This window comes from Aphanomyces astaci (assembly GCF_000520075.1).
Source record: "Aphanomyces astaci strain APO3 unplaced genomic scaffold supercont1.216, whole genome shotgun sequence".
Lineage (NCBI taxonomy): Eukaryota > Oomycota > Saprolegniomycetes > Saprolegniales > Verrucalvaceae > Aphanomyces > Aphanomyces astaci.
In genome coordinates, this window is record NW_009798479.1 from 3,077 (window position 1) to 12,128 (window position 9,052).

General features: G+C 46.6%; 2 protein-coding genes across 6 annotated transcripts; one reads left to right on the plus strand and one right to left on the minus strand.

The window, feature by feature from the left end:
- Positions 1–428: 428 nt before the first annotated feature.
- On the plus strand, positions 429–3,016 carry H257_18774 (hypothetical protein). 3 transcript variants are annotated; one of them, XM_009847896.1, is made up of 9 exons: positions 429–716; positions 798–953; positions 1,001–1,106; positions 1,161–1,279; positions 1,323–1,417; positions 1,795–1,966; positions 2,033–2,368; positions 2,528–2,715; positions 2,790–3,016. In XM_009847896.1, exons 1-9 carry the CDS (start codon positions 441–443, stop codon positions 2,941–2,943), a joined length of 1,602 nt encoding a protein of 533 aa, XP_009846198.1. In that variant the 5' UTR covers positions 429–440; the 3' UTR covers positions 2,944–3,016. The 3 variants fall into 3 exon arrangements, with proteins under 3 accessions (XP_009846198.1, XP_009846199.1, XP_009846200.1); XM_009847897.1 differs by having other exon boundaries at positions 2,528–3,016; XM_009847898.1 differs by lacking the exons at positions 2,528–2,715; positions 2,790–3,016 and having other exon boundaries at positions 2,033–2,415.
- A 1,001-nt stretch (positions 3,017–4,017) lies between these two features.
- H257_18775 (hypothetical protein) lies at positions 4,018–7,508 on the minus strand. 3 transcript variants are annotated; one of them, XM_009847899.1, is made up of 6 exons: positions 6,717–7,508; positions 6,068–6,658; positions 5,944–6,003; positions 5,831–5,881; positions 5,226–5,496; positions 4,018–4,522 (listed from the first exon to the last, which is right to left on the minus strand). In XM_009847899.1, exons 1-6 carry the CDS (start codon positions 7,480–7,482, stop codon positions 4,087–4,089), a joined length of 2,175 nt encoding a protein of 724 aa, XP_009846201.1. In that variant the 5' UTR covers positions 7,483–7,508; the 3' UTR covers positions 4,018–4,086. The 3 variants fall into 3 exon arrangements, with proteins under 3 accessions (XP_009846201.1, XP_009846202.1, XP_009846203.1); XM_009847900.1 differs by lacking the exon at positions 4,018–4,522 and having other exon boundaries at positions 4,913–5,496; XM_009847901.1 differs by lacking the exons at positions 4,018–4,522; positions 5,226–5,496 and having other exon boundaries at positions 5,519–5,881.
- Positions 7,509–9,052: the final 1,544 nt, after the last annotated feature.

A 9,052-nucleotide genomic window follows, 5' to 3' on the forward strand; every position in this document is an offset into this window, starting at 1 on the left:
GATGGACTAGGTGGCGTGGTACCTGGGCTCAAACTGGCGATTAACAAAGTCGCACTGGTTCTCCTGCTGCAGCGGCCACAGGTCTGACGACTCGAGCTGGCGTTGATGCCCAGGCTCATGAGTGGAGTAGTCCACCCGTAACTGTGGCGGGAGAGGACATTCGCCGATGCCTGGCGTAGCTTCGCTCCGGTTTTGTCGTTGGAACGGATTCGTACATAAAAGGATGAAATGTCGTGTGATTGGTACCGAGTACCCAAGTACCAGTCAGTACATGTACTTCACTATTCTATTTATAGTACTACTAATAGTATTCCTAGCACTAGGTATTTTGACCAAATTGATAAGTACGGTACTGTATACGATTTGGTCGTATCAGGTTGAAGTGGCCATTGGATGAAATTCGAACGTTCTACTTCGCCATTCGAAATCTGGCGACATCCATGTCAATCGAAAAGCGGCAGACTCCAGCAGTCCAGGACCACAAGGCCCGCGCTGTCCCAGAGGCTGCAGACGCGGCTGGCAAAGTACTTCCCCCTCAGCCGACGTCGTTGATTGCGCATGTGCTGATCAACTATCGCTGGGTGTTTGTGTGCTTTTTCCTCTTGCCGTTGTCATTCGTGTACGATATTTTGTACTACCTGCGCAACCGAGTGATTTTTTATGCCAACTCTGCGCCAAACAAGCACGCCGAACGGGTCCGTGCAGTCCAAGAGCAGGTAGGCCTTCCCTCATGCCCGCCACTCCTGAGGACCGACTTCGTCGCAGTCCAGCTCACTTGTCACGCGCTGTCTTTGCAGGTGCTGAAGTGGAACAAGGACGGGCGGAAGACACCCATGTGCACGGCTCGTCCAGGATGGCAGAACATTTCATATCGGCGCGGGTTGTACAAGAAGACACTGTCGAACATCAAAATCAACATGATGGACGTGTTGAAAGTCGATACCACGGGCAAGGTACGCTCATGCGTATCTCAAGCATGTACGATCTCATGGCATGACAGTCAGTGTGGGTGGAGCCACTTGTGACGATGGGACAGCTCTCTGCGACCCTGAGCCCCCTGGGCTGGTGCCTTGCGATTGTGCCCGAGTTGGACGACTTGACAGTTGGTACGTTCGTGTACATCCATCATATCCCCGTGAGCTCACTCTGTTCGTCTCTAGGTGGGTTGGTCATGGGCACCGGCATCGAAACGTCGTCACATCGATACGGCCTCTTCCAGCACATTTGCACGTCGTACGAACTCGTGCTTGCCGATGGATCCACTGTCATTTGCTCCAAGGTACGTCGCATATAGTGTGCGTTTATACTAATGGCATGCATAGGACGTCCACGCCGACTTGTTCTACTCGATCCCGTGGTCGTATGGCACGCTGGGGTTTCTCACCGCCGTGGAGATTCAGATCGTCCCCACCAAGCCGTAATAAGCCGATTATCATCTATCTCGTCATCTATCTCATAATATCCATTCATTCATTTATCCGATACGGTCCTTCATTTATCTTAAATTCATTCATTTATTGTGCTTTCGAGTGAAATTTCGTGTTGTGGCGTGGTTTGTCGTTGGAATTTACATCGATTTGATTGGCTACTTTAGATGAGCTCAAAATTATTAACCAATCAAAACCTTCTAAATGAAATTCAACCAATCAGATCGATTGTGGATCGGTTTGGTCGGCGCGATTCGATTGCACCGCGTCCCCAAATTTGTATCAAATCGACAATAGCTTGAAGGCACTCATTTATCCATTCATTTTCATTTATCCGCCCGTCCTTCATTTATTCATATTTCAATAGGTTTGTCAAGTTGAACTACCACCCCGTCAGCTCGGTCAAAGAGGCATGCGATGTACTTGAAACCGCAGCCAAGGACACCGAGGCCAATCACTTCGTGGAGGCGCTCATGTTTAATTTGGACAAAGGGGTGGTGATGACTGGGACGATGGTGGCGCACGCCGAAAGCACCAAGGTAATAACCATGCTAGTAGTACATATATATGGCCTAGTATTACTACGACTTGAATATCATTCCTAGCTCAACGAAATTGGCCGATGGTACAAGCCGTGGTTCTTCAAGCACGTCGAGGCCAAGTTCGACACCCCTGAGACAGAGTTTATGCCGCTGCGAGACTACTTTCACCGACACTCGCGCAGCATTTTTTGGGAGATTCAAGACATCATTCCGTTTGGCAATAGCACGTGGTTTCGGTACTTGCTCGGGTGGCTTGTGCCGCCCAAGGTGTCGCTGCTCAAGCTCACGCAAAGCGACGCTATCAAAGAACTGTACGACAACCACCACTTTATCCAGGACATGCTCGTGCCCATGTCATGCCTCCACGACGCCCTCCACTTGTTTCATCAAGAAGTCCACGTACGAACATGTGTTTGATTCCATAGTCATGTTATACTTTCACACGATTCGAGTGGTCGTGCTGGATATATATGCCAGTTTGAAATTGACGCTGATATTTGAAATTTTGATGCCATATATATATATATATATATATATATATATTCACGACAGTGTTAGGTATATCCGTTGTGGCTGTGTCCGTTTGTGTTGCCGTCGAGACGGGGCATGCTAAACACGGACAACAAGGGCCAAGGGAGGACTTCGCTGTTTGTCGACATTGGCGCGTACGGCGTTCCTAGCGTGGCCAACTTCCATCCAGTGCACACCACGCGCCGCATCGAAGCGTTTGTCCGCAACCACCATGGGTACGTTGTACCAGCCAGTTCAATATAACACTAACTACTCTTTCCATCTCATGTATAAAACACTATCGTACTAGGTTCCAAATGATGTACGCGGATTCGTACATGAGTGAAACCGAGTTTGAAGCCATGTTTGACCATTCCCTGTACGATCAAATGCGGGCCAAGTACGACTGTGCCGGCGCGTTCCCGCGGGTGTTTGGCAAAGTGTCGCGGGCTGTGCGTGATTAGGCGATTGTAAAGGCTAATTACATATACTAAAAATAGGCAGTCGGAATAGTACCCGACTCTTGTTGTTATATTTCGATGCGTTTTGTTATTAATATTATTATTGTGGATTCGGGACTAATATATATCCCGTCGTTGTCGAATCACGAATCGGCGCTAGTAGTCCAATTTTGAATGGATCCGATAGGTTCATTAATATAGATAGGACAATTATATTCAGCCAATGAGAATTTTCAGGGCGATTCAATATTGAAAACCATGCGAATTTTGGAAGTTTATAGCGAATTCACAATAAAAGCGTTGAAATACATCCCCGTTGACGAGGGTTTTAGAAGCTCTCCATTGAAAATAATTGCTACATCGACCACCCAATCATCATAATTATTGTCTCCCACTTCTAATCGCATTACAGTTATGTTTAATCGCATTACAGTTATGGTGAATTCGGTCCAAATTTGCTCAAAAACGGCTCTGTTTTTTCGTAAACCGAGCCGCAAATCCATCCATTGATATTATTAGTAAAAAATATGCCGTTTTTAACCAATGAATGTTAGCTTTGTACTGTAGACAAGTCCCCAACACAACATGGAGACTGCACGACATCATGCATGGTTTTCCTACAGTAACATCGTGTATCATTGCCACTGTGAGTATTATGGTATTGGGTACTTTTCATATTTTTATCATATTGGGTACTTTTGGCTCGCGAAGGAAAGAGTTTATCTGGAAGGGCGCAGAAGTTCGAGACCCTCGAGGGTAAATCGAGGCCCTTCGACCTCTACACAAGTTGAGTTCCACAACACCCTTGGTTTCTTAGAGAATGCTATGTGATGGCAATGCACTATGTGGGACGACTTATTAGTTCGATTTCAGATCTTGACTACTCATACGCCCAGTCATGTTGAGGCTTATGATCTCAAAAACCTCTATTAGTTTATAAAATATTGGTTTTTGCAGGAAGATCGAATTGCGCTGTGGTTTGTCCAGATCGAGTCAACGAACCGCTGTGGGAAATTTCGAACCGAACTCACAATAATGTACTGTGAATGCACTTAATATTTGTACAAAGCGGAGAGATGAAGGTATAATATATATATATTGGGAGGAGTTAATCACTTCTTGGGAGATTTGAAGTGTCAACCACTACTAACTAGATGGTCGCGTGAGGCTATAGTACAACGCATACGCGCGACTAAGGCCATCGTCCATGGTGCAGTGCTGCAGCTGCGCACACGCCGTCCGTGGGCAGATCGCGCTGTAGTTGGCCATGAGCAGCGACTGCCACGCGTTCGAGGGCGGCAACTCGAGCTTGCACAGCACATCCGCCCATTCCTCGGCCACAAACGACAGCGGGCGCGAAAACTCCAACACGGGCGACACCGGCAGCATCTGAATGCCGTGGATGCACTCGCGACTGGCGCTGAACCAGGTCGTGTAGTCGCACTTGTTCTCAAAGAGGATGCCAGACACCTTGTTCTTGCGGAATTCTGGCGGGTGTGTCACGTTCGACTTCGACACGAAGAAGTACGTGCGGTGGGACAGCGCCGCCAGCTTCAACAGCACGTGGCTCACGTTGGCATAGCTACACCACACACAAACACATATTCCCATCAATACATATATATACATGTTGGAAATATGCTGCGATATACGTACAAGTGTATTATATAAAAACCATACATTATATATACTAGTATATATATATACTAGTATATAAATATTGGAAAAATGCTGCGATATAACTATACAAGTGTATAATATCAAAAACCATATAGTACAATATAGCATTCGTACACATGTGGGGAATATGTGGCTCAAGACACACAGCAAGCACACTCAAAGCAACCAATCCCCATATATACACTTGTCGAAATGTCTCAGTAATCCAAACACGCTATACCAATCCTAGCATGCCAGTCTAGAAAATTAAAAGTATATTTACTATTCAAGCGACAGTGTCACAAACCAACCCCCACATTTCTACTTTTCAAACAAATCGTGGACACTCATAATATATTGCCCTTTTACCCAATATTTGGACTTTTGCGGTGATTCTATGCCAAATCTATCGATCGATTCTTTGTGTTACTGACTTTTGCATGCAAAGATCGTCCAGAAGTATCACACGAATTTCAATCTCACACTAATTCGATGTTGAATTATTCGAAGAGTGGATTTGATTGGCTCGTTGATTCATGTGTTTTGATTGGTCGATCTTTGATTCTCTGCCGACAAACACTCCAATAACAAAAATGTAAACACTCTGATGTAGCAACAGTACGTACCTGGTGTTGCCCGTCACGGCCGCCCACAATGCGATGCCGTACCAGCAGTTGATTTCCTCCGACGTGCTTTCTTCGTCCTTGCCGTCGACGACGCTCGTGACTCCATGCGACAGCCCGTGGCCCAAGAACCAATCAAAGTGCCGAAAGCGGGGAAAGTACGCGTCTGCAATCGACGCACTCATCACGTCGCGCACGAGCGTCTCAATCCACGCACACAACCGAGTGTTCTTCGTCATATACGACGGGTCCAAGTGATACATCATCGCCGCCGCTACCATAATATATATATATATATATATATATATATATATATATGACGACGAAAAATAGTATGGATTCGACACGAATTTTCAGGCCGTTCAATCCAAGCACGCCAACCAAACCGATCACGACCATTGGTCAATCTGAAAATGCTCTTCGCTGATTGGCTGTTCCATGTTCGTTTTTATCAACAAACGGAAATGAATCAATCAAATATCGAGGCACGATGTGTGATTCTTTCAGCAAACCATCCAGAATTGGAAAAATACAACCAGAAGCACAATAATATATATTTATATATATATAATACAAACACTCGATGGACGATCGTGGTGGTTGTGTACCTGTGATAAAGTACCCGTAATGGTAATGGTGGTCGTTGTACACGGCATTGCCTACACGAGTACTAGTAGTACTAGCTGTAGTTCTAGTAACCTTCTGTGCGTCCCAACCGTACCAAATTCCACGTTCACATCGTGCTTGACAAACACTTCGCTTGTGATGAGGCCCTTGTACACTATAACACGAGTAGTAACTAGTCACACAACCAACTACTACACGGTCTTTAGTATACGACGTACCCACGTCATAACACAGCGGAAACTCGTTGGCAGTGTCGAGCAGTTGTTTCAGCTTGGAGAGCGCAGTCGCCGCAAGTGGGGCGACTTGGGTCTGAAATTCCTTGTAACTGGCCAGTTTGGCGGCGAGAAGGCACAGCGAGCCGTACTTTTGCAGCGCTTTGCCCTTGAAGTAGTACCCCGGTGGCAGCGTCCACGTCGCCGCCGTGTTGATTTCGTCCTGGAGATGGTCTACGAGGCGATTTTCCACAATATCTTGCACCGACGGGTCTCGCGGGGCGTGAAACTGCGCACACCGCTCGACATTTTGTTCGTCTTGTTCTGAAAATGCAAAGTCCCATATGTTGCCAGACGCGCTGTCGATCAAGTACGCCGTCATGGGGCCCCGTGTGTGCGAGTGCAGGGTCAAGGCGGGGACGACGGCCTGGCTGTGGAATGTCAGGATGGACTTGTGGTGTTCGAGCACAAAGTGCAGGACGGGGGGCGATGCCTTGGTCGGCTGCTGCGACTGCACCGCTGCACGTCGAGTTTCCCAATGGTACTGAAAGCCATGTACAGTATCGCATGTCACAACTCCACGGTGCACATACCCGCCTAAGATATCCAGGTGAGATTGGCCTGGACAGGAAGGACGTATGTATGATGTACCTACCTGCATATTGCTCGAGGATTTGCAACGCGTCGTCGGATGCGACGATGGCGGCCTGGACTATGCCGTTGAAGTGGGCGCCTGATTTGAGCACTTGTTTGTCACAAGTGAACGTCAACGCCTGGCCCTTGGCGGGGCTGCTCCAGCACACTAGCCACCGCTGGCCGTTGTGTAACGTCACCACAAACTTTCCCACGTCAACCTGGCCATGGTACAAAAAGCCGTCGCCAAAGGGCTGTCCGTCCACAGCCGCGATGCCGCTCTCGGACGAGAGGCAGATGGGAACGTCGCCGTGTTGAATAGTCATATACGCTTGCCCCAACGCCATGACTGATCGAAGGAATGCGCTGCTGCCACTGGTCAAAGACACTTGCACTGTCAGGTCATCCCAGTCTTCCACGGAAAACTGTACGCTCGGGGCTTGGCATGAGAAGATCAAGTTTGAGCTTCGCGGGAAGTAGTAGTAGCTGATGGCTCCATTCACGTTGATGGGACCTTGATGCATGCTGTCGTACAAGTAACTGCACGCAATCGTCGCGGCTACGTTGTCGATGAAGACGGCATACGGGCTCGGGTACACTGGGTCCAGACGTCCTGCGGCGTTCAAACTCAACAGGTTTCCCCACCACTTGTTGGTCGGCACTGGCCCAGTGGCCTTCTCCGGTAGAATGGTGGTAGGGGATATGAACTGCTTCAAGGCGTTCGTGTACTGAAACAGCGTCGGGTCTGGCGGGGCCGTGTCCGCTGCCTGCATCTTCGTCGAGCTCATTGGGGTGGTCGCGTCAAAGATACTGTAGTTGATTTGTTAAGTGGGAACTTCTGCGACATGTCAATTGATGGATTCAACAAATTACCTCTTTTTTTGGATATTTTAAATAAATGGCAAATATACTGTTACAATGCAATTTAGAAGTCAAATTGGATACATAGGCTCAATTCCGCTAAATATATGGCATTCTGTTTAGCAGAGAAACTCTTCTTACAGAGATGTTTAATGCATACAAACTTCATGTTATATAAATGGAATTCTACTGAAACGTTCAAGTTCGGTCCCAATTCAAATGTTTCAAAAACTTTCACAGGTCACTTCGTCAGCTAGTTACCGAGTAATTCCCTGATAGATACGGTAGTGTTACTCTTTCAAATAAACCAGTACTTTGTGTTTACATACGAAGAAATGTTAACGTTATTCCCGGGTTAACCTCTCGGGCGGTTAAATTACATCTCAGTGATGAGCAATCTTATTCACTAGATGTACTTACAGTTAACCCCGATTACTAAGTATTGTTTTGTGCTCATACTCATTTGGCTATGGTGTAAAACGAACTAGGCTGTAAAAATGGACATCATGGTATGAGCGAATTATTCGTTGATCAAACAAGTTCTGCCATACATAATATTTATTAAGTATAACAGGTAATTCAAGTCTCTCGGGCACCTGCACATTCCGATAATCAGAAATATTTGATTATGGGGGAACTAAAAGTTCCCACTTAACAAATCAACTACGGGTACACTGGACCAGAACGCAGAATTCTGGTCAAAACAATCCATCACTAGCTACACTCTGAATATTAATAAATGCATTCATTATTGTGAATTCGCTGCAAACTTCCAAACTTTGGCGTGGTTTGTCTAATCAATACTAGTACTCGAGTATTGACAGTGAATCACGTTGTGATATTGTCCTTTTACCCAATTTTTGGACTTTTGTGCTGATTCGCCAAATCTATCGATCGATTCTTTGTAGTGACTTTTGCATGCAAAGATCGTCCAGTATCACACGAATGTCAATCACACACTAATTCGATGTTGAATTATTCGAAGAGTGGATATGATTGGCTAGTTGATTCATGTGTTGTGTTTTGATTGGTCGATCGATTCTCTGCCGATTTGGTGCTGCTCATTCGAATGTCACCTTAGTTTTGTATTAGCTGGACCTTCAGTAGGTAAAATGAGAGAAGGAAAGCTGACGTCATATTGTGTGTTCTACTCCAAATTTCCATGGGCGGTTCTTAAAGCGCCCCGATCTGAATGTCCGCGAAATGACCCCAATGACAAAAAGTGGGATTCTCTCACAAAACAATCGATAATAATCACCCCTATTATGACGCAGTTTCCTGAGCTGAGTAAATGGACGACGATCCAATCTTGCAGCATAAACACCTGAGCGCGTAGGCCTCGTATGCGAGTCTCTTCGCATCCCCAACACACATACACACCTATGTACAGTACAGTACACACAAACATCTCGAGTACACCAACTGGACGCCCGCGCTACCGCAACGTGCGACTACACCTCGTCGTACTGCCCAGGCAGTTGTGGAAAACTGAGTTGG